Source organism: Pocillopora damicornis, chromosome 11 (assembly GCF_964200805.1).
Source record: "Pocillopora damicornis chromosome 11, jaPocDami1.2, whole genome shotgun sequence".
Taxonomy (NCBI): domain Eukaryota; kingdom Metazoa; phylum Cnidaria; class Anthozoa; order Scleractinia; family Pocilloporidae; genus Pocillopora; species Pocillopora damicornis.
Genome location: NC_142680.1, coordinates 22,988,179 through 23,012,587, shown reverse-complemented (window position 1 = coordinate 23,012,587; position 24,409 = coordinate 22,988,179). Strand labels below are relative to the sequence as shown.

General features: G+C 37.4%; 4 protein-coding genes across 4 annotated transcripts; 2 read left to right on the top strand and 2 right to left on the bottom strand.

Moving 5' to 3' along the window:
- Positions 1–1,231: 1,231 nt before the first annotated feature.
- Positions 1,232–5,993, bottom strand: LOC149038323 (uncharacterized). The gene is made up of 5 exons (XM_089187730.1): positions 5,824–5,993; positions 5,454–5,732; positions 4,687–4,743; positions 3,782–4,020; positions 1,232–2,917 (listed from the first exon to the last, which is right to left on the bottom strand). The coding sequence occupies exons 1-5, from the start codon at positions 5,843–5,845 to the stop codon at positions 2,849–2,851; spliced, it is 666 nt and encodes a 221-aa protein (XP_089043856.1). The 5' UTR covers positions 5,846–5,993; the 3' UTR covers positions 1,232–2,848.
- Positions 5,994–6,023: 30 nt separating this feature from the next.
- On the top strand, positions 6,024–10,006 carry LOC149038322 (uncharacterized). The gene has a single exon (XM_089187729.1). It carries the CDS (start codon positions 6,119–6,121, stop codon positions 8,738–8,740), a length of 2,622 nt encoding a protein of 873 aa, XP_089043855.1. The 5' UTR covers positions 6,024–6,118; the 3' UTR covers positions 8,741–10,006.
- LOC113678382 (trimeric intracellular cation channel type 1B.1) lies at positions 9,086–14,173 on the bottom strand. Its single transcript, XM_027195263.2, has 6 exons — positions 13,947–14,173; positions 13,376–13,532; positions 13,201–13,264; positions 12,017–12,137; positions 11,335–11,419; positions 9,086–10,625 (listed from the first exon to the last, which is right to left on the bottom strand). Exons 1-6 carry the CDS (start codon positions 14,065–14,067, stop codon positions 10,382–10,384), a joined length of 792 nt encoding a protein of 263 aa, XP_027051064.2. The 5' UTR covers positions 14,068–14,173; the 3' UTR covers positions 9,086–10,381.
- A 1-nt stretch (position 14,174) lies between these two features.
- LOC113678383 (putative rRNA-processing protein EBP2) lies at positions 14,175–21,348 on the top strand. Its single transcript, XM_027195264.2, has 10 exons — positions 14,175–14,298; positions 14,381–14,470; positions 14,839–15,014; positions 15,936–16,059; positions 16,575–16,664; positions 17,903–17,978; positions 18,395–18,506; positions 19,290–19,317; positions 19,431–19,559; positions 20,035–21,348. The coding sequence occupies exons 1-10, from the start codon at positions 14,239–14,241 to the stop codon at positions 20,092–20,094; spliced, it is 945 nt and encodes a 314-aa protein (XP_027051065.2). The 5' UTR covers positions 14,175–14,238; the 3' UTR covers positions 20,095–21,348.
- Positions 21,349–24,409: the final 3,061 nt, after the last annotated feature.

The following is a 24,409-nucleotide window of genomic DNA, read 5'->3' as shown; positions in this document are numbered from 1 at the left end:
GAGTTAGGGCTTGGGTAGGGTGCGATTATGATTAGGCTGAGGGTCACAATTTTTTCTGAAAACATCCAATTTTTTTTTTGGTATTGTGTTTGGCTCTAAACTTTAACAACTACTTGAAAGTTTGCTTGAAATCAAAATATACCATTTTTTGCCAAAATAACTGCCAAAATGCGCAATTCGGGCCTTTTTATTAATTTACACTGGGTTTAAGCTTGGTTTTTGTGTTTTCCCACAGACTCTTGCACTATTTTGCTGAGAACATTGTGTTTTAGCTTTTTTGCAGCGTTTTTAAAACTGAAATAAGCTTATTTTTGCAAAAATAAAGAAACGTGTTTTTCAGTCGAATTGAGTGTTTTTGTCAACTTTAGCGAAAAATTTTGCAAAAATCGTACATTTCTGCCGTATTTTGGAGTTTTTAGACAGATTTCGTCGCGATCTTGTGAAAAACATGTAGTTTCAAGCTAGTTTTCAGTGTTTTGGCAGTTATCTTGGCCCAAAATGGGTACGTCAGTGCATTTTTTTTTTTTGGTTTTTAAGGTTTTTTTGCCCAAATTTTACTGAGAACACTGTGTGTTAGCTTGTCTCCATTGTTTTTTCGCAGATTCTATCGCTGTTTTGCTGAAAACATAACGTTTAAACTTGTTTGCATCGTTTTTGGTCGTGAAATAAGCTAATTTTTGCAAAAGGAACAAAAACGTGTTTTTCAGCCCAAATTGACATAAAGGATACAGAAGAACATTTTCTTATTGCCCTTTTTTTTTGTCCTTACTCGTGAAGTTGATTTTGGCATTTCAAACAAAAACTCTGCTAGAGCATTAATTGAATGACATATCATGCACTTACTTTGAAGCAAGAACACTTTTTTTTTAATTCAGAAAAATACCTTTTTATTTTTTTTAAGGACTGCTGGATACAACCTGTACAACCAAGATGAATTTACATTCATTATTTTTCATAACTTACACTAAATTAGAAATTCAAGTGTGAAATGAGGGTACTAGCCCTTTAATAGTGTTCAAAATTTCCATAGGCAGGGGTACTTGTGGCTACTGGAGAAGAATCAGTGTCTTTAACCCTTAACACCCCCCCCCCTAAAGGGAGATAATAAGTACATATATCCTCTTCCCTAGGGGCAACTAGCTCAAAAGTGAGTGATCTCAAGGGCCCTCCAAAAACGTTTTCTACAGCAATAACTAAGCTCTACAGAAGCACACTATGCAGACAAAAGGTGTAAGAGAATCAATGAATTCTTTAATTCTTGGTCCCTCCCAGGCCAACCTATTGTACAAATCTCATGACATCTGTTCCAGTTTCATCAGTCAATTTTTCAAGCTTCAAGCTTTTCCTGCAATTATGTACTTGTTCTTGAAGCTGAAAATTGACAAGGTTCCTGTAAATTAAGTTTACATAACAACCCAACAATTTGTGAAAATCACACAAATCCCAAGCTATATCCAGAATTATGCTCTTAATAAAATAAACTTTTAAAGCAAATTGGGATTTTGCCCTAGTTCTTTTTATTTTTTTGCTACTTTTTAAATACATTTGTATAAATAATTCCCCCCTAACTCTCCCCAAAACTTTTAGAACAGATGCAAACTCTTAAGAATGATCAAGCTTTACCTTATTATTAAAAATTTTTACATCTTAGACTACCAAGTTATCACAGAGGTTTTTTTCGGTACTTTGACCTGTTTAACACCTAAAAAGAAGAACACATACATAACACACACAATCAGCCAGGTCAAAATGTGCTGCAGCCAAAAATTTGGCCACCTACAATGAAATAGCTGCCAATTTCACACATGTCAGACTTCTATTCAGGACAAGATTTGGCCTCTGCTGCCTATTACTATTGCCAGCTTGCCTGCCACTCAAAATTTCAACTGAGATTGTACATACATACATGTGGGATTAGGTTACATGAGCAAACCTGCACTATTGAAAGAGGTCAATGAATTATAACTCAAAGAAACATTGATAAATGAAATAAATCAATAGAAATGACAAAAATTAAACTAACAGCAGACAGCACTTTTTTGGCCTTCGGGGCCTGATCAGTGCAGTGATCTTCAACTAAGTCCTTAATTTGGACATAAAACCAAAACTTTTTATGGTTAAATATTATTATTTTTCTTTCAATATTCCCATTCCAGCTGATGTATATTATTTGAATAACAAATCTTATTAGCATGTTAAAATCACCTGAGGACAAGGCATACACTTTGTGCCAAAATTGCTTTGCATCAAGTACGTTATCTAGTACATCATTACCATCTTCAGGTATTTCTAATTTACTCTTGAAAATCACACAAATCATAAGCTATATACAGCATACAATTGGCAGCAAATCATTAAAAAGGAATGCAGTAATCTTTAATAATAAGATTACTTAGTAGCTAAATAACAAATAGCCTAGTCAAAATGTGCCATTAACCAGGGATTTGGCTGTCCACACAGAACATTTGTTAGGCGTCTAGTCTGGACAAGGTTTGGTCTCTACCTTCTATTACTATAGCCAGCTTGCATACTTCTAAAAAACATTTTGACTAAGCTGAAACTTGCTGCTTTTTACCACTGTTTCAATGTTTTCTTGTTGTTCAAAAGGTGGTAGGGCCATTGCAGACCGTGATTTTTTTTTTACTTGAGAACCAGATCACAACACCCAAGCCTTTTCACGCTAAAAAATATTAAACTACTGAGATTTCCTTCGCCGCCATTTTATCTTTCCCTGGATACTAGTTCCCAAGCTTCGAGCCCGAAGGTCTCACACATGCACTGAAATTATGCTATTTGTTATTTCAGGGCCAATTTAGAAATAACGATAATCGTTATTTTGGTGTCAAGATCATGCTGACTGGCAATATTTCCACTCCTTAAAAGCACATGAAAAGGAATTACTGTTGATGGTTCCAACCTAAAAGACATGAAATAAAATATATATTATTGGTAAGCGAAAATGACTTGTACTTTCAGGATAATTTGCAAGAAATTTCAATGACTTTAACAACAAAGGGCCAGGCTGAGATGAAAATTTTGTCCACGAACATGGTAACAAGTAAGAGAGGGAACATTCAGGGAAATTTAGTTTGCCTTACAGTAACTATACATCAAGTTTTTTCAAATAAAAAGAATAAACTTATAGAGGTAACATGAGACCAGCAATTCTGAGATAATAAAGCTTAACTGAAGATGCTGATGCACAATGAATACACAACTGTATTTAGTGTGTTTTAAGTCATAAAAACTACAAACTGGAACACAATATTATTGGAAAATTCATTGCTTTTGTGCGAATGTTTGAAATTGTCAACGCCCTGACTAATTCTTCTTGATATATTTAGTTACGTGACAAAAAATTTGCTTCTCTAAATAGTGATTTCTTTTCATATTCAGTACGTACATTTCTGTTTTGAGGTATTATTCACATAAAACTATATTTCACAAGTGTCCATTGAGGGTTTTTAAAGTGGAGGTTGTCCGTCTTGGAGAGGTGTCTGTCTTATAAGGCGTTTAGTTACAGTACAGGACAAACAGAAGGTGTTCGTCTATGAAATGTGTCCATCCTATAGAGGCGTCTGTTAAGAGGTAGTTGACTATAACCACGAATATAATTATATAATATGATATCTGCTTCATGCAGTTAATTCATAGAATCATCATCATCATCATCATCATCATCATCATCATCATTTCCTTTTCCCTAAGAGGGAAATAGGGCCTTAATGCATAGAAAAGGGGTTTTAATAATTTAGTACTCAGCATTGTAGGAAAAACATACCCTTCCTTTTCTTAAAGAAAACTGTTCCAGAGATGTAAGATAAGATCTCTTGGAACAACCAGGACTTTCCTTCTGGAACAGATCCCAGTGTAAAAAAACCTCTGGATCAAAAACATAGGTCATGTTGCTGACACTACCAGGCCAAAATCCAAGCTGAGTAACAACAACTGGATTGGATGTGGGTAGGTCTTTTTGGCACTGAAGGCATCTAAACAGGACATGGTTCATATCAAACCTACCTAAAAAGAGAGGAGAAGACTCAAATGCCAAAATGTCAAAAGGTACCTTGTGATATTTAACAACATTTACTACAATTGATGTGACAATTTTCTAAGTATTTGAATTTCTTGTAAGGCTAACATGCGATGAAGTGTTACATAGCCTGTTCAGTTGTGTGGTTCACTCACTCAATTAACTGCATAATTTTATAAACAACAAATGATACTTTAAATAATAGTTTTGATATGACTGTAGCAGAGTTTTCTATGCTTAGTATTAAAAAACATGAATGAATTAAAATCTTACCCCTTAAATCAATAACAATGCAACGATTATGTTTTCCAACTCTTTGGATAGTTTTTGAACTGTTGAATAATAATTGATGACTGATGATGATGACAATAAATGATAAAGATATCTAATAAAAGCAACAAGGCTACAAAATACCTTTCTCATCTAATGCATTATTATAAAGCCACTACAACTTGCTGTTTTACATTTAAACTGAGATCCACTAAATGTTTATCAATGTAATTTTGAAATCAAAATTAACTATTGCAAACATAAAAGTGAACTAGCAACAGATGAAACTTTGTAATAATAATAATAATAATAACAACAACAACAACAACAACAACAACAACAATAATAATAATAATAATAATAGATGACAAAAAAATTCATACTTGTTTCAGCTGAGGATGATGGCGGATCCACACCGCTGTCCAAACAGGAATCAATGTCTAAAAAATTGGGTGGCAATGCAACTTTTTTAAGATTTTGCTGTAATGACCAGAACAAACTTGTTTTCTCTACCCATGTGTATATCTTTACACCTCCAATATGATAAACTTAACAAAATTTGGTAGTTTATTTGGTTTACATGATGAAACAGTTAAATTAAAGAATACACTTTTAAAAACAGCATTAATTTAGGATACTAAAATTATTATCAAAGAATTTACTGGCTTTGGCAGGAACAAAATTATAGCCTTCTCAGCTCTCTTCTATTTGTGAGGGTATATGGAACTTGCGCTATATAAATCTCAATTATTATTGTCATTAATATTATTATCATCATTATCATCATCATATCATTACTATAATAATAATAATTATTATTATTATTATTATACATTATTATAGAAGAAGAAGAAGAAGAAGAAGAGGAAAAAGAAGAAGAAGAAGAAGAGGAAAAAGAAGAAGAAGAAGAAGAAGGTTTATTAAAACTCCCTCGCAGAAGAACTTAATTATCGAGTTAATAAAGAATAGAGACTCAATCCCATATAAAGTCCGAGTAAATCCTTAATATGTAAACATTAAAAAGAATCTAAAGGAATACACGTGTCCAAGAAGCTTACATCTTCACCCGATCTTGATAATTAAGCTTAAAGATATACATGTACTACATCGCTCAAGCTAATTTAGGATTGATTAATACGAGTGTTTATACCTAGAACGTCGGTATCATTCGCGAGTCCGACGTCTGTCAGCTGAAGTACGTTTTTGCTGGCTGCTGCGCTGCTTTTTGGGCGATATTGGCAGTGAGTCTTGCGTCGTCCTGTACGTGAATCTTTCGAAAAATGGTACACTGCCGGGGCTCGAGTTCTCATAACCGTGCCAGTTGATGCAGAAGGAGAGGGTTGCCCGTGGTCATCTCTTCTCAGTATTTTTCGAGCTGTTTCCAGCACCTCTAAAAGCGTAGGTCGCTTTTTTCGTTTTTTGCCACGATCTAGATGAATTTCATTTTCAAAATAAATAGTACAACTCAAGAGGAAAAGGAACGCTTTTGCTGAAAAACGTCAAAAAGGGTCATTACTCACTTGATTCCGTGGATTCCGCCATGTTTTACAGGAATGAAACCCAGTCCTCTATCGGACATACCTTCCTAGGTACCAGTGCTACACACTTCATTTAGATTATACATATCTGATAATTTAGTTCATATTAGCAATTATTGATATCAGATAATTTAGGTGAGGAGGACATGTTGCCTTATTTTGGATAAAAAAGAGGTTGGCCTGGGTAAGAGAATCACTCGCCTTTCGAAACTGAAACTCCTTTTGACCTGATTGAATTGTTTTACGTGCCTTTGTTTCGCTTTCGTTTCGGGTAATAATGGCTGTGTCGGGACATTTTGTCGAAGAACTGAACCTCGTGTTTAAGTGTCTTGGGGAGCGAGGAAGAGAAGCACAGTTGGTTAAAGAGTGCGACGAAAAATTTCTCAGCTTTCTTTTAGCGAAGCTTACGGAGGCCTCGACTAAATTTACCGAAAAAAAACTTGTAGTCCGACCCTATGGCAGTGCAGCGGAAGATTTGAAGTGCATATCGCCAGAAAATTATGGAGATATAGACATTATGGTATTCCCAACCACAGACAGCTTGATCATTCACGAAGACCTTCTCGAATATTTACCAGAAAACCCCCTCTATGTAAGGATCAGAGCAAGCAACCATCCCGAGTTTCAGTCGTGCCTTGTAGAAGGTACAGAATACCTGGCCACTTCAGCGCTGAAGAACTTCGATCCTGCGATTTATGGGAGCAAATCGTCCGAATGGTTCGATTATTTGAAATATAGCTTAAGCATAGTCTCCGATGATCGTTCGCCCTCTCTTCAGTTCGTTTGCAGTTGGAAGAACAAAGAAGTAGGCCCGGCGTTTACGATTGATTCCAAGCAGTGGTTTGGAACGATCCTCGAACAACTGCAAAACATGACTGAGTCAAAGAAGGGGTGTAGCTGTGAATTGGCTGATTGGGAAGGGCTGGCTAGCTCGATGTTCAATGCAAATGGAATGGAATACACACGAGAACACGCTTCTGTTATTGAAGATTTACTTCCTTGTGTGGGTGAATCACAGGCTTCGCTGATTGAAAGTGGCTCAGACGGATTTATCCGTGGACTATCCACCCTCTTTCAAGAATTTATATCAAGCGATGCGATGCAAAGCTTCATAACCCGAGTCCAAGCTATTGAAAGTCGAAAACAAAACGAAAGTGGAAGTCAGGCGGAAGCGATCTGTCACGAGGAGTCGGGTGTCACGCAACAAACGTGTGACACTAACGAAGTTGAAAGAAGTTCAGAACCTGCCCATTTTGGCCCCAGTGTCACGGCACAAAATCGTAGCGACGCTCAGGCGCCTGGCAATCGAGACTTGGAGTCCACCTCTTTTGATGAGATTGACAATACACGAATCCCAGAAGAGTCAGTGACTGAAAAACAAAACGACAGGGAAGGTGCGCGAGAAACGAACGAAAACACATCAAAACAAGATGGCGGAGCGGTTCAAAAGGAATCCAAAGCAGAATTGAAGAACTCCGGTGAAAGAGAAGGACCGACCCCAAAAGATGCAACAGTAAGTGGCAGAGCCATACATGAGGTGGAATCTGGAGAAAGAGAGAAATTACATCTCAAACGATGGCTCAACCATTTGATTGGGGAAGAAAGTGGAAACAAGGAGCATCGTATCGAAGAGAAAGACTCTATCACACGTAAGAGGGGAATGGATCTCGTGCCTGCTTTAAGATCCCGAGGATGGCCGAAGGCTTCACGAGACTGGCTCGAAAGAGAGCGGAAATGGCCTTCCGTCGAAATGGTGACTAAGATCATTGACGAAGGCTACCACTTGGTTGTGAAATCTCCAAGGTACAGTGAAATTCCCGAGTGCGACTTCAGAATCTCATTTTCTAATGCAGAGTACCTATTAACCCAAGAGATGAACGAAATCCAACGCGAGTGTTACCGTTGTTTGAAGAAATTGCACCGTGCCTATCTTTCCAGTCCAGCAGGTTTGGTGTCATTCCACCTCAAGAACCTCTTTTTGCAAACAATAGAGGAGACTGGTGCCGAGATGTGGACGGAAGACAAAAGAGCCGAGTGTATGATGAAGCTCCTTGAAAACCTGCTAAAAGCTTTGAAAGACAAAGACTTGCGACATTTCTTCGCAAGATCCTACAATCTCTTTGGTGTTGATTACTTTGAGAATCCCGAAAATCTGGCATCTTTGGCTGAGGTGGTGGAGAATATCATGGAAAGTCCGGCGGAGTTTTCCAAAGCACTGATCCATCAAAATGAAGATGATACGAAGCAACTTAAAAAGAATGAACCACAACAAGACAGCGAGCGAGCGGTACCTGGAAGAGCAGCTGAACCAGGAAGCGTCAATGACAACCAAGGAAACAAAGAAATTACGACAGATACTGTGTTGCGCAGCCCTCAGCAATGTGGCAACCTACTTCCAAATTACAGATACCATGACATGCAAGATATGTACCTCCAAGTCGGCAAAGAGTTAGTGGAAACAGCTTTAAACGGAGATGAAATTCACGATCCTCTTGAAAGATCCCTGGTAGAAGATTTCAAAGAAATCATACGAAGCCATAATCTTCAGACTGAAAATTTCCTTCAAATGTTGAGAAGCGGCTGGCGCAATGCTTATTTGAGGATCTGCCTCAGTACCGAGCTGGAAATGAGGCGCCAAATGCTTGATGCAATCCGCGGTGATGTCGAAACGTGGAAGTACTGTTTGAGGCAGGAAGACTTAGCGTCAGGGAACGAAGAAGCCATAGCCAACCGAATGCTGGATCCATCCAATGAGGATCGTTTTGACTTAAGCAACATAGTTCCAGCTGGTGGCCTTGGACAGTACCTGCGCATGTTCCTCAATGGTCTTGACCACAGGACACCTCAACCAGCACAAGTGCAGACGACCCAGGCTGTGGATGCTATACCTTTAGACTGAACTGAACTATCAGTAAGGGAAGTGACTTTGTTTTTTGTTTATTTTTTTTAACTGACTGCGTAAGGTTGCAATGTACTTTTGTTTCTTAGATGACGCGCGTTCATGTGGAACTTTAAGAAGCAGAAAAAGAAAGCGTTTTGCTTCTTCGGAGTCAATCCTACCATCTTCCGCTTAGTCCTTAGGACGCTTTACTGCTACAGAGCTTTAGTAGACTTATGGCTAGTGTTGTTTTCTTTCATAGTTTATCGCAATTAATGGTACGGGTGGTTTGAGTGTACTCTGCATAGGGGTAGTTCTTTTCGCTCCTTTTTTTTCCGATTACATTTGAACTGGTTGCAATTGTTATTAACTTGATTGCATATTGGTTTATTCTGTGTTGGCATATTATATATCTATCAACAACTACACCAACTGATCAATAAAATTAGAGAAATGGCTTTTTGGTATAACCAGGCAAACTCACACATTCACACAAGGAAAAGAGGAGACAAAGAACCAAAGTACAGAAGGTGATCGCATTGGAATAAAAGACTAAATTACCTAAATTTTATCACCCAATTTCAGTTGCTATTTTGTTTTTCTCTCATTTTTTTTAATACATTTTTTTAAAAGCTAAATATTTGTGAAAGGAAGAACTATTTAAATCTGTTGGGGTTCTTCACGTGACTAAAGCGCTCTCAAGACAGCGGACTAGTAGAGTATGAAGTAACTAAACTTTTAGTTTCAAAACGACTAGCTAGAAGTATTGAGACGATTACACAAATATACAAACACTTGTAGTAAAAAAGTGAAAAAATGGCCATCAAATATAGGTATATATAGAGCTGTTTCGAGGAAGGTTTTCGGCAAAATGGACAAAAGTGCACGCGATAATCTCGAATAGAAATATGGCTATCCGGTAATCAACGAGTTTTAATAAGTAAAATGAATGAATAAACTCATCAAATCCGCTTTGCCTCATCCTTACGATGACGTTCTCTCAGATTTCCCTGAAATCCTGAGGTGAAGGAACTACCATCAATACCCTTCGGGTATATTTCGTGAATTTTTTCGCTTTTTTCCTTCAACCTTTCTCGAAACAGCTGTTCATTAGTAAGATATCAGTACATTTAAGTAAATACATTGTCACCTTGAGGGTCTCAAAAATAAGACTATATTAGTGTTCTTCGATAACGTTAGGGTTCATGTGTAAATGTTCAGAAAAAAACTTTACTACTAATAAATTATGATCTCGTCGCTGATGAAATTAAAAAGACGTTTCAGGAATTGTTTTGCATATGTACATCTTGTTTGCTGGACTGGTGACCAATCAGAGAGCACATCAAAGTAACACGAAGCCATTTCAGGATTTATTTCAACATTCACCAAACCACTCAAAGACAACACACCTCAACCTCATTCCAAGGTTTCTCTGTTCCTTTTTCAAAGGAAGGAGAGGAATTTTTCGGATAAGCTTTCACAAAACCTCACCGCATATTCGTGACAAATAACACAATCTTAAGATTGGTTAATAGCAATCAGCAAGTCTTTGTGACTGACATTCCATGACAGATTGCCTTATTCCAACCTGTTGCACACTAGGCAAGGACACAATTATCAAAAGTAAGGTGTATCCTCTTTCTTCATTTAAATTAAGAGTGACTAATCCTTTTTCTTCTTAGCATCTGAAGTATCTGCCTTTTCAGCTGGTTCTCTAAAAAGAACAGCAGCCACAGCTTTCTCTAAATAGGTAAAAGGGTCACTTGTGTTACTGAGATACATGAGGACCTGAAGAAATGCTCCCACACAAGTTATGCCCAGAAGAACTTCAGCTGTTGTGAAGGCTACTATGCGCTTCTGCACCACAATAAAGAGAATACTTCCAACAATGGATAGTTTGGTGACACTGAAAGAAATCAAAACTTGATAATCAGGGCATTCAGTGACAAGCATTTGCAAATTAAATTGCCAGATCCCATTTTCATTGCTGGGTGAGGAAAAGAGGACAAGGATGGTATTTGGGGAAAGATACAGAAAATCACAAAAGGGTGGAGGAGGAGAGATTAAAGAGTGGGACAAAGTGAGGTAAGTGCACAAACCTGTTCCCAATCCCTCCTCCCCTCACCCCCCTTCCCACTCCCCACACCGACTACTTTTTTTAATGTTCACTAAAATGAAAAATCTGAAAATAAAATTGAATACCACCCACACTGCACATTACCATTCAAAAGGAAGTTGGTTGCAAAAACTTTGAGACAATACAAAGAAGACAAAAAAGCAAGGGGTAGGGAACATAGCCTCTTTAATGCTTTAATTCCCATGAGTGATCAACACAGAATTTCTCCTCACAATGTCAATACAATATCATGAATTCAAGTTATGAGAGGAAAGAAGAATATCTATTACAGAATTATCAGTTGATCCAATACCAAATTCTCCAAACTAACATCATAAGAATTGTATGGTTGACAGTGAGGTGAATTACTTAATAGATCTGGGAGTTAAATGGTTAATCACTCCTTTCCCCCACTCGTTTCCTCTACATCTATCCCCCTCACCTCTGTCCAGGATCAGAGAAAAACAATTAAATGGTTATTCATATAATTTTTACTCACAATGATGGGTACAGCGCTTCATTAACAGCGTCCACTTTCCCTTGAGCAAACATAACCACAGGTCTTAAAAGTCTACTGCCAGCTCCTGAATTAATAAATAGAAAGATATTTGAAAAAAATTGTGTTCATTAATTGATTGTGTATTGTAATCATCTGGGTGAGAGTGATTTTGAAAGGTTCTGTTGTATGCGATCCTGAGTGACATTTTGAAGACCTGATTGTCCTTTTTGTCAGAGCATCCAAGGATCTACTGACTCTTCCACTCTTAGGAGTGACCAAGACATAATTTCTCCTTACAGCATCAAGACAACATCAAGTAGCCAAGTGATAAGAATATTAAGAAAAAGATTTCAACTAGAGGATTATCATTTGATCTAAGACCAAATTCTCAGAACAAAATTTAAAAGAAATGTATTGCAGATAGTAAAGAGAATTTATGTTCACTAAAGATATTGGGAGCAAAAGGGTTAAGTGTACTTAGGGAAATATTAAAAAATATGAAAGCTATTGTCGCAAGAAAATTGTGTGCAATAAACACTATTCCAGTCAAATAATCAGAAGCTGAAAGACTGCTAGTTCAGTCAATGTACAACATTTGAAAATCAAAATATGCTAAATTATTAATTACTGAGTGTGAGTAAAGATGAGTTAACAATCTGACAATCAAAACTAGATAACAAACCTTTTGCAGTTCCTACTGCTATCATGACCAGCCAAGCATCATGGTAAAGTGTTGATGATATCTCTACTCCCTTGAGAATGTTCTTTGCTCTGTGGGCCTCTTTGACAACCAGAAGAGCAATCTACAAAACACACATCAGATTAAAGGAGGTTAAGTTTCTATAGAAACTGTGGTTCCGCGTAGGTGGGAGAGTATAACAGGGAAATTTAGTATTATTGTTATTAGTGTTGATAACATAAATTGGCCAACGGAAACAGTTTCAAAGCTGAGATTTTGAGCTCTAGCCCTTTGTCAGAGCAAAGATACATGAGATTAAGGTGATGAAGGGCACTGTGGTCCACTGAGTCCACTGTCTTACACAAGAACAAAACAGTCAAAGATTTAGACAGGGTTCAAATTTAGGCCTACAATCCAGATTCCTTAGCACTAATCAATGGGCTGCTTCATCTTCCACAATTGATAAACAAATAAGCTATTGAATAAATGACAGCTACATAATGGACAAAAGGACCAATGAAGAGTGCTTAACCCTTTAACTCCCTTGAGTGACCAAGACTGAATTTCTCCTTACAATATCAATACAATATCAACCAGATAAGTGATGAGAATAAAGAAAAATATCAATTTGGGGATAATTAGTTGATCAAATAATAAATTCTCTGAACTAACATTATGAGAACTGTATGGTTGACAGTAAGGAGAATTACAAATTTGATCTAAGAGTTAAAGGGTTAAAACACAGACGTGCATGTGAATATGCAGAGGCACAGAAGAATAATATGCAACACTTTAAATATGCTTTTCATTAGGTTATTGTTTTAAATTTGCTTTTGTGGGTTAAATCGTTTTTCGTCACCATTTGGGTCTGTTTGTTTGTTCCTTTTTTTTTCTTTCTCTTCAAGTAACAATATAATTCTGCCTTAAAAACTCTCAGGAGTGATTAACATGTAATTTCTCCATATAATATCCACATATTAACCAGCAAACAGGTAATGAGAATACTCATATTTATCAGGTAGAAGTTTTTATCTTAATCTAACACCAAATTCATATAACTAATTAACAAGGAAATGTGTAACAGCTGGAGGGGACAATTAACAATCAGATCTTGGGAGTTAACAATCAGTCTTGTGAGAACATAATATTTTCTAATAATTTAGAAACTGTTTGTCAAATTAACTTACCCACAATGGCTTCAGCATAAAGACCTTGGTGAACAAATCCAGAGGGCAAAAGAATACAAGATACCTTTATCAAATCAAGAAAAATTTATAATTTCAAAACAAATCATTTGCATCAAAAGTTAGGAGAACAAAACTGCAATTTTCATAAGAAAACGACTTTTAATAACATTCATACCAAATGACAGACAGGATGGCAATTTGTTCCAAATCTGTCAGTGGTGACAGCAGAGAGTTGCCCAACAAGAAGTTTGTCAAAAAGGTCCCAGCAAAACATGTCAATATACTAGAAACCCAGGAAGACATTGGATGGGAATAGGCAAAGGATAGTGCACCTGGAAAAATAAAATACTTGATTTAATTATCCTGCCTAAGAAATTGTTGTTCCAGGTTTAATAGTGAATAGAAAGTTTTCCAGCCAAGTTGACAATTTCCAAACTGCTCCCCAATTCTTTTTCCTTTAAGCCTTAAATCACTGATGTTTGAGTAGCTTGCGATATTTTATCTCTGTTTTCCACAAGTTTCAGAAAAGTCACTGGGAAGGCAGCCGCGAAAGGGCGTGGCGTCTGGAGTTTGAGAAAATTTTCTTTCCACTGGGAATGGAAAATAAGAGAAAAAGAGAAAAGATTTCTCCTGCGCCAATATCTCAATTTAATCTACTTGGAAGTTTTCATCTCTGTTCGATAGCAATTCTAAAACATTGATCGTAGCAGTTATCAAGAATACTGCGAATTCATCAATAATATTACCTTCTCCCATGCGTAATTTCAAGTTCATAATAATGTAGTGGACACACTGTAAAACTGGCAACATTGGAAGCTTAGCCAGCTGCTCAGCATATGAGTCGAAGATTTCGTAAAACTGATCCATAACGACGCCTAACGACCAGAAGATTGCAGTTAAAAAATGCTGCTAATAACGAAGTAACGCTAAAAGATTATGTTTGGATTACAGGATTAAAATAAATAAACTGATCAATATTGAGTCAATATAGCCAGCGGATTAACTCGAACCAATCCCTCGCTAATAAAGAAAAACAAAATGGCCGACATCAACGACGAAGACTTGATGGAAAGTGGCTCTGAAATATCAGATGACGAGGTGAGATTTTGTATTTTGAATAGCTTCATGCCAAAGGATAGGTTCAAATGACTCATTTAGGTTTTCTTTTTGACTGTTTTAGCTTCAAAGAGATTTTGCAAGCGGAAAACTTCAAGTGGGTTTGAACAGAATTCAGTCCCAAACCAAGACACGTGCTCTGTACAACAATGTCGTAAGTTTAAATTTCGTGTTCATTTTGTTCGTATAAGTTTTTTTAAACGAAATTTAAGCTCTTGAAAGGTTTTCCAGCTAAAGATCTGTCCACTTGGTGGCAAACTAGCCACAGAAGTGTGAATATAACGACCGACCATTTAACCCTTTAACTGACAAGATCTGATTGTTAATTCTCCCCTCTAGCTGCTACACATTTCCTTGTAAATTAGTTAAGAGAATTTGGTGTTAGATCAAGAATAACTTGACTAGTTTAAGTATTCTCATAACGTGTTTGCTGGATGGTGTGTGGATATTATAGGGAGAAGTTACCTCTCAATTGCTTCTGGGAGTCAAATGGTTAACACAAACTTGTTTACACTTGTACAGCCTGGCATGAAGCAAAAACTGGAGCAGATCGCTCAAGAGCTTGAATGGGTTGAAAGAATGGATGTCACAGTCACCAGAGAGGAAGATGACGAGCAGGAAAGTTTAAAGACGCCTACAACATCCACAGTTTCCAGTGAGAAAAGTATCCACGATGACTTCCAACGAGAAATGAGATTGTGAGTTAGTTTTAGCATTAGGAAGGGCTACAGATAAACTAGTTTCACATGAATAAAGGAGTAAATTTCTAAAGAAACTGAGGTGCTGTGTCAGTGGAAGAGTATGACAGGGTAATTTATCATTATCAACTGAGTTTATAACATTTATTACACCCATTTTGAAATCATTGGTGGTCCCTGTAATCTGATTGGCTCTAATTGGTGCAATTTATTAACAAATCGCACCATTTTTTGCTTTAAATCATATCATTTTCCCAGCCAATCAGGAGGCTAAATTGAAAACTAAACAACAAATCAAAATTCAAGGCTTGTCTAAAGTAACCAATCTAATTGCAGGAAAATGAAAGACAAAGAGTATCATGTGGCAAATTTTGCAACCCTCATTTCCAAAACTCTTGTTTTTTCCCCCCAAAAAATGGATGAATTTAATTTTAAACTAGCTCAGTACTGCATCAATAAAATATTTGAACTGACCAAGTCCTGTATTTGGGTGATTTCAAAATGGATGTAATAAAGTGGTAATTGAACCTTGTGCCATGCAATTTTGGTCTGAAATCATACTTGTTATTTCAAATCAAACTCGCTCTTTGCGCTCGTTTGATTTTGAAATCACACATATGATGTCAGCCCAAATTGCACTCCATTCAGTTAAATTACTATTATAATTCAGGCACTGTAAAGAGTTACGTAGCTGATGTTTAGAGCAGTAGCCCTTCATTATTGCAAAACACTCTCTCCAATGAAGGGCTAATGCTTTTAAGCATTAGAACTAAGTTTAATAACTAATTAATCATTAAACCCCAGCTTTGTAACTCTTTACAGTGCCCAATTTACATCATCAACTCAGATGACAATGCTAAATTACCCCTGCTCCAAGTAAACAGTTTCATATGAAGCTAACAATGGTTATTGTATTTTAAGCTACAAGCAGGCACAGGTAGCAGTGAATGAAGCACTTCCTAAACTGAACAAACTTGGAGTGGGAACCAAACGACCTGAGGATTACTTTGCAGAAATGGTGAAAACTGATGATCATATGCAGAGGGTAAATTGAAAGATTATTCCCAGATATACAGTATTAAAAAATGATTGACTAAAAGGAAAATGGTTAACATGTCACCCTGCCAGTTTTGAAAATATTCCTTTGCAAGGAAAGAAGCACAAATTGTTTAAGATGCCATCTGAGTTAACCTTTTACTTCCAGAGGTGATTAATATGTAACTGTGGAACACTCTAGCCTGCAGTAATTTGCTTAAGCTGTTGCAGAGTCCCTGCCTGTGTTGTACCATTTACATTTTTTGTTTTGTTTATGTATATTTAATATTAAGTTGGCAAAGCTAGTAAAATAACTTCTCCCTGTAATATCGATACATTATTCAGCAAACAGGTAATGAGAATGCTCAACTTATCAGGTAGATGATGGTATCTTGATGTAACCTCAAATTCTCACAACTTATTTACAAGGAAATTTGAAGCAGCTATAGGGAAGAATTAACAACAGATCTTGGAAGTTATTTAGGTTTAAGCTATCCTCTTTCTTTGTTTCTCTTTTGTTTTTAGGTAAGGGCAAAATTACTGAGCAAGCAGAAAGCCATGGAGAGGTCTGAAAAGGCAAAGAAACAGCGAGAGATGAAGAAATATGGCAAAAAGGTATGGACTCTGCATGATGAACCCAAAATCTTGCAATAGCACTTGAGGGAAGTAGCATGTTCATCTGGAGCTGATCCCCATTTCCATTGCTTTTACCCTTTACACCTGAGCATCAGTATCCATATTCTCAATTCTCTTCTCAGTACATTTTGTTTGATCCTAACAAGGAGAATTGGTATAATGATCAAAGCTCCCTAGGCTGGCCATCATTTCCTTTCTTCTCATGATCTTGATAAACTGTTTAACCCCTAAGAGTGACTAGCACCTAATTTCTCCTTACCATATCAGCCCTGAATCAAACATTAAGGTCAGGAGAATAAAGGAGCTGATCACCAACTTAAGAAGCTCTTGATTGTTAGACAAATTCTCCATGTCAGCATCTTAAGAAATGTTTAGAGAACAGTATGGAGAGTATACATACTGATGTTAGGGTGTAAAAGGTTAATATCTAAGCAGTATTTCTGTGAGAAGAAATTAAATGCTGGTCTCAAGTAGGGTTTAAAGAGTCATCTCTATCTTACTTGACAAAAAAATTTGTTACACTGCTCGCATATCTCTCCTGCTCCCCCCCCCCCCCCCCCAGCATTTCATCAGATTTCTCTACTAACTGGCTGATACCCTTTAATACTCCTGGGTTAATCCAGGGGTTGTGGGAAATCTGACTTCAGATCAGAAAGTGTCAAAAGAAATTTCAGTTTAATTCCTTTTTTCTACAATGTAATGATTTGATGCTCTTAAAAGGAATACCTAGAATTATCTGAAAAAAGAGTTTTTGAACATAGGAATAAACTGGAATTGAAATTTTACCCTGGGTCAGCTCTAATTGTCCATCAAACAACTGGCGCTGGATCCATTTGTCCGAATGGCAGATAACACTATCCAATGGATAAATCACTATCCGGTGGATAAGTGTTGACAAAACATACTTAGCAGTATCTACAATATCAAGATTTATCCATTGGATAGTGTTATCCACCTTTCAAAAAACAGGGGCCTGAGTGGAGAGGAGGGTTGTGAAAGTTTATCTCCTGCCCAAGAAAATAACACCATGGCCTGGCTGGGCCTTAGGCCCTGACCTTTCAACCAGGAGTTCAGCACAATGATTGTTCTGCAACTGTGTCTCCCACTAAATTATCCTGGGTATTGGAGGTAAAAGAAGGGTTATCAATTTATGTTAAGTGAATGCAATGTATTTATTAATAATCAAAGAGGGGAAAACACTTTTTTTTTATTAATAGGTCCAACAAGAGGTTTTACAAAAGAGGCAGAAGGAAAAGAGAGAGATGATGGAAGCTGTGAAAAACTACAAAAAACGTGAGTTAAAGCTATCATCATCATCATCATCATCATCATCATCATCATCATCATCATCATCATCATAATTACATGATTATTACTGTGACTTAATTGGGAGTCTGAATGTGTTCAGATTGCCACCTTCCAACAGACTCCCCACAGCTGCCCCCCTCAATGAAACTTGGGGAGAAACTGTAGAAAGGGAAACAAAGAATGTGGGCTGGACATAAGGATGGCTTGACTGTCTGACAACCAACAGAAATCAGTGGCATTCTCTAGCTGAGGCCTTATCTGCATGGAGGCACAGAGAGGCTTTACTAATTGGGACTTCAGATTTTATGTATTTTGGGTATTTTTTGGATTCTATTTGAAGTGGATTCTCCGCCACTCTCTGACTAATAAATGAAAGAGAATCTATGTTTTAAACTTCTTAGGTGGCAAGAACACCCCAGTTGATGCAAAATCAACAGCAGGAGGCCCTGATGAATTTCAGATACAAACAGAGAGCGAATCTTCAACCATAAACAAAGGAAAAGTCATTAAACGGTATTTTCTTTGTTTTTAATTATTTTAATGGTTCAAAGTTAAAAATATGGCAAGTTACAATGCATTAGCTGTGAATCTAGCAGAGCAGTGATGGTGGAGGAGAATCCTCAGAGACACCAAGTATTGTAACCCTGCTGATATTAACGGAGGGGAGTTCTCTGAACATTGCACCATCCTTGTTGGGAAAGATACAATAATTCTGGCAGTGGGGAGAGCATCTGTCTTCGTCCTTTTTTAACTTGGACTGGACTCTTGGAGTACTGAAAAAACAATGGATGAAGAGCTGGTTACATTCCTCTTTCATTTTATTATTATTTTTCTTAATACTTTTTTTAAAAATTTATTTGGCGCAGTTAAATGCAATTTAATGGAGTTAATAACAAAGAGCATCAGCGTTCTCTAGTAGGCAGCGGTCTTTTGCATATGCGCTTGCGTGGGAATTCCACGTTCTCTTCGTTTGAGGCGTTCTTGCTTGTGCTTTGAGTGTAACTTGCAGCGTTATGAGGAGTGGCAGCTCTTCGCCAAGGCAGTTTTCCCCACCCTTCCCTCCCTCTTTCCATTGTTTATTCAGTGTGATACAGTGTTCCCTTTCTTGTGTGGGGGCACATGGCTGGGTTGCTAGGTTTTTCCAGCCATGGGAGATGTCTCAATCCAGGAGCTGGCTGCCAATAGTGGAAGCTCCCGGATGTTTCAGGCACCTAACCTTCCCTTAGCGATACAATTGTTATGTTCAATATATGTGTGGTTCCAGTATAAAATTTTTATGTTTAATTCTACCAATAGCGGAAAGAATGCAAAGAGAAAAAGGAAGGTACGAAAATTATTATTGTTGAAACTTTGACTGTTGAAAGGAACTTTTTAAATTGGTAGGGCAGTTAATATTTATGATAAATCAATCTGCTGTCTTGTTTCTTGAATAACCAGGATTCCAAATACGGTTTTGGAGGAGTAAAGAAAGGAATGAAGAGAAATTCCAAGCAAAGTTTTTCAGACGTGAGTTCGTTCAACTCTTCAATACACAGTAAAGCGCCAAGAGCAAAGGCTGGAAATGCGGTAAGGGATGACGGTGGTAGAAACTATAAGCAGTGTGTTTCTTGTTGTATTCGGTGTAGCAACACAGACGTAAAGCAACTTTTGACAACTGAGTGGCAAAGGGAATTTCCATCGTCAAAGGGAAGGGTTTAGTTTACCAGAAAAAGGTTACCCAAATTAATAAACTGAATCGTAGTAATTTTGTTCCAGTATCAGCAACTAAGGTGGCAGCTTTTGGGTGCGATTGCAGAGTGTTTGCGGGATTTCTACCTCGACTGTGTACTCTTAAATACTAAAACTCGGGGTTGTGTGGGCGGAGAGAAACTTGCGGCGAACTAGTATGCCATACAGGCAACATAATAAATCTACGGTGTATATTCCACGAAAACCGGCATGAACCCCAGGAATCTGAAATCACCGATCTTGCAATTATTTTAGATTATGAACATTTAGATTTGCGTTTTACAAGGAGCGTAAATGTTTCTGTTTTGTTTAGGGAAAGAAGAGAAAGAACACCCGACCTGGAAAGTCTCGGAGGAAACAGATGAAGAAATGAATATTTGGAATTTGAACTGACGAGGAGAACAATTCAGCAAAAAAAAAACAGTGCCAGAAATGTTATTGAATTGCATACTTTAACCTTGTTACATTGGAGCGAACAGAGAGCTAACGTTGTGTGAAGGTAGTCTCAGACATTTCCTGATAGAAAGTGACAAACACAACGTCATAATGGTGAAAGCCGAAAGCTTTAATATTGGCTCTCATGGTCGGTTATCATTGCAACTGGTAATTAGATTTCGCAACAAGCGGATTGAAACAAACTTGACGTCTTACCTTGTCCTACGTCTTATTCCGATTCAAAATAATCTGTTAATTAGTGTCAAGCATACCGTCGGAAGTAAACAAATTCTCGTTAATCACATCCTCATCAAGACATCAAACGGTGTAAACACTCAGTCATGCAGAAGTTTGCGAACTTCTCGATATTTTTTAAACAGGTAATAACCTTTAAACCCCTAAGATTGACTAAAATCTAATTTCTCCCTACAATATCAGCCCTGAATTACATATTAAGGTCACGAGAATTAAACAAATAATCACCAACTAAGGTTGATTGTAAAACAAATCCTCCTTGTCAGCACCTTAGGATATTTGGAGAACAGTATGGAGATATCTTGTCTATCAACCAATTAGGACTAATTTGTTGTCCTAATTAGTTACCTTTGTGAAAATTAACGTAGGCACGAACGACGTGAATGACGCCAAACCGATTCTGATGTAGCCGACCCAAGTGTTTTGATTAGGAAACTTTAAGCTATTAATTAGTACTAGCTGTGTTAAAGGCACTACTTACTTCTTTGTTCATGATTAATTTTCCTCTATAGCAACGAACGTGGCGTCAAACAGATGTCAACGTAGTTCATAAATTTTTTTTGGCTTATAACAATCGTGTTATACTCGGTCAATTACAACTATTAGTACCAGCAGTAAAAAAAGGTAGAATTTCCCCCTCCTTCCTTCCAAACCATAATTATAAATATACATGTTTTAATACCGATTTCAAAGACGGCTGCCAAAGTTTCATTTCATGTTCCTTATGTCAATTAGCGTTAATTACCAGCACGGTACAGTAATTACAATTTGTTGATTTATTTCTGCACGTGACGCTCCAGTTACAACTTATTTTTATTTGGTTCACTATTTGAACTCTCACCCATGACCTTTTAATTATTACAAATTGTGTCGGAATCGGTTTTCTTCAATCGTTAATTAACTTTCGCACTAAACATGCAATTAAACGTTAAAACAAACTGTTTAGAGGTTATGTTCACCTCTAACTAGTAATAATTGTGTAAGTATCAGCTTTGATTCAGCCTGTTAATCAAATTTCGCGCCGAGCATCAACCTTGACGTCATACGCTCTAGCAATAGCAAATGAATAATTCTTTTCAATCCGAACACCTCTCCCTGAAAAATATTAATTAGTACTAATTGTGTCGGCCTTGGTCTTTGTAGACTGTTAATCAACTTTCACACCAAACATCAATCTTGACGTCATACGATTCAGAAATTCATAATTCTTTTCAATTCGAAAGCCCATCCCTGAAAAATATTAATTAGTACTAATTGTGTCGGCCTCGGTCTTTGTAGACTGTTAATCAACTTTCACACCAAACATCAATCTTGACGTCATACAATTCAGAAATGCATAATTCTTTTCAATTCGAAAGCCCATCCCTGAAAAATATTAATTAGTACTAATTGTGTCGGCCTCGGTATCTTAAGACTGTTAATTAACTTTCACACCAAACATTAACCATGACGTCACTTGATTTGAAAATAGCAAATTTATAATTCTTTCAATTCGAACACCCCTCCCTGAAAAAATATTAATCAGTACTAATTATGTCGGCCTCGGTATCTTAAGACTATTAATTAACTTTCACACCAAACATTAACCATGACGTCACTTGATTTGAAAATAGCAAATTTATAATTCTTTCAATTCGAACACCCCTCCCTGAAAAATATTAATCAGTACTAATTGCGTCGGCCTCGGTCTTTGCAGACCATTAATTTGCTTTCACACTAAACATCAACCATGACGTCACATGATTTAAAAATAGCAAATACATGATTTTTTCAATTAGAACACCCATCCCTGAAAAATAGTAATTAGTACTAATTGAGTCGGCCTCGGTCTTTGCAGACTGTTAATTAACTTCACACCGACATCAACTATGACGTCACATGATTTGGAAATAGCAAATGTATGATTCTTTTCAATTCGAACACCCCTCCCTGAAAAATATTATTTAGCACTGATTGTGTCGGCCTCGGTGTTTTAAGACTGCTAATTAACTTTCACACCAAACATTAACCATGACGTCACATGATTTGGAAATAGCAAATGTGTTATTCTTTCAATTCGAACACCCTTCCTTGAAAAATATTAATTAGTACTTATTGTGTCGGCCTCGGTGTTTAAGACTGTTAATTAGCTTTTGCACTAAACATCAACCATGACGTCGCGCGATAAAAAAGATTTTTTAAAAAAGTTAAAAAGACCGATACATTCAGAACTCATCAGAATTAGTTCTGATTGTGTCGATATCGGTCTTTTTAGACTGTTAACCTTCGCACCAAACAACTTTGAAGTCATACAGTTTTGAAATAGCCGATCAACGTCAGTATCTAAGCAACTACGCACCTACCCCTCTCCTCAACAGTTCACAAATCACAACAGTCAACTAATAACAGGCCGTACAACTCAGTGAACTTAGTGTTAATGTTGAATGGGGCAGGTGTACAGTAGCTTAGAAACTGGCCATTATCCGAACTAGCAGATATATCACTTTCTTTACTTTTCGTACACTCAGCCTTAAAACGGTTGATTAGTACTAATTGAGTCCGCATCGGTAACTACAAGGTGTGTACTAAATTTCGCACTAAAATTCAAGCGCGACAATTTACAATTAAGAAATAGTACATCTGTTCATCAGCTCACCTTTCGAAACTTAACTAACTCAGAGGCCGTTAATTAGGCGAGAAGGATATATATTTTTTTCACTGTTGATTTTGTTTTCACATTAGCTCTGGAAATAGGAGATGTTAATTTTTTCATCTTTCGAACGCGGAACTCTGTTAATTAGCACTAATTGTGTCAGCATCGGTATTTTGCACATTCATTATCAGATTTGGCACCAAAAATTGAGTAAGACGTCTCAATGATGTTTAGATTGCCCAACTCGCAAAAGAAAAACAGCAAGTTATAGATGGCAGCTGAAATAATGAACAATTGACCTTCTGCGTATGCACGTGCGTTTTCAAGTTTTTGTACATAACTGAAGGAACCAGTTATATTATTTATTGCACCCATTCTGGTCCCTGTAATCTGATTAGCTCTAATTGGTGCGATTTATTCACGAATCGCACCATTTTTTGCTTTAAATCACATCTTTTTCCCAGCCAATGAGCAGGCCACACTAAAAACAAAAAAACCAATCAGATCTCAAGGCTTGTTTTAAGTAACCAATCAAATTGCAGGAAAATGATAGACAAAGAGTATCGTATGGCAAATTTTGCTACTTTTGTTTCCAAAATTCTTACTTTTCCCCCCAAAAAATGGATGAGTTTAATTTCAAACCGGCTCAGTACTGCATCAATAAAATATTTGAACTGACCAAGTCCTGCATTTGGTCTATTTCAAAATGAATGTAATAAAGTGTTAATTGAACCTCGTGTCGTGCAAATTTTGGTCTGAAATCATACTTGTGTTTTCAAATTGAACTCGCGCTGCGCGCTCGATCGATTTTGAAATCACGTGTATGATTACAGCACAAATTGCTCTCCACTCAGTTCAATTACCATTATTTATCGCCTTGAAAAGGGGGGCCGGGGCCGGGGCAGGGGGACTTTGAGGAGAACACAAGGGGAACAGAGAAATCTGGAGCCAATGAGGGACACCAGTCATTATTATCGCCTGGGAAAGGGGGGGGGGGGAGAGGCGGAGTCGGAGAACTTTGGGGGGAACACAGGGGGAACAGAGAAGTTTATAGCAAATGAGGAGCACCAGTCATTATTCATCGCCTGGGAGGAGGGTTGCGGAGTCAGAAGACTATGAGGAGAACACAGGGGGAACAGAGAAGTCAAAAGCAAATAAGGGGGAAAGGTCATTATCTATCGCCCGGGAGGGGATGGGGCGGAGTCGGGGGACTGGGGGGAGGGGCATTAGAATACTACAGGGACTCATGGAAGGGATCAGGTAAATACGAAAAATTATGATGCTCCGATCCCCGCCCGGCAATAAATAATGACCGCTCCCTTGTTTCTAGAAAAGGTCCTTCCTCCGATACATGTGTGGCTTGTGT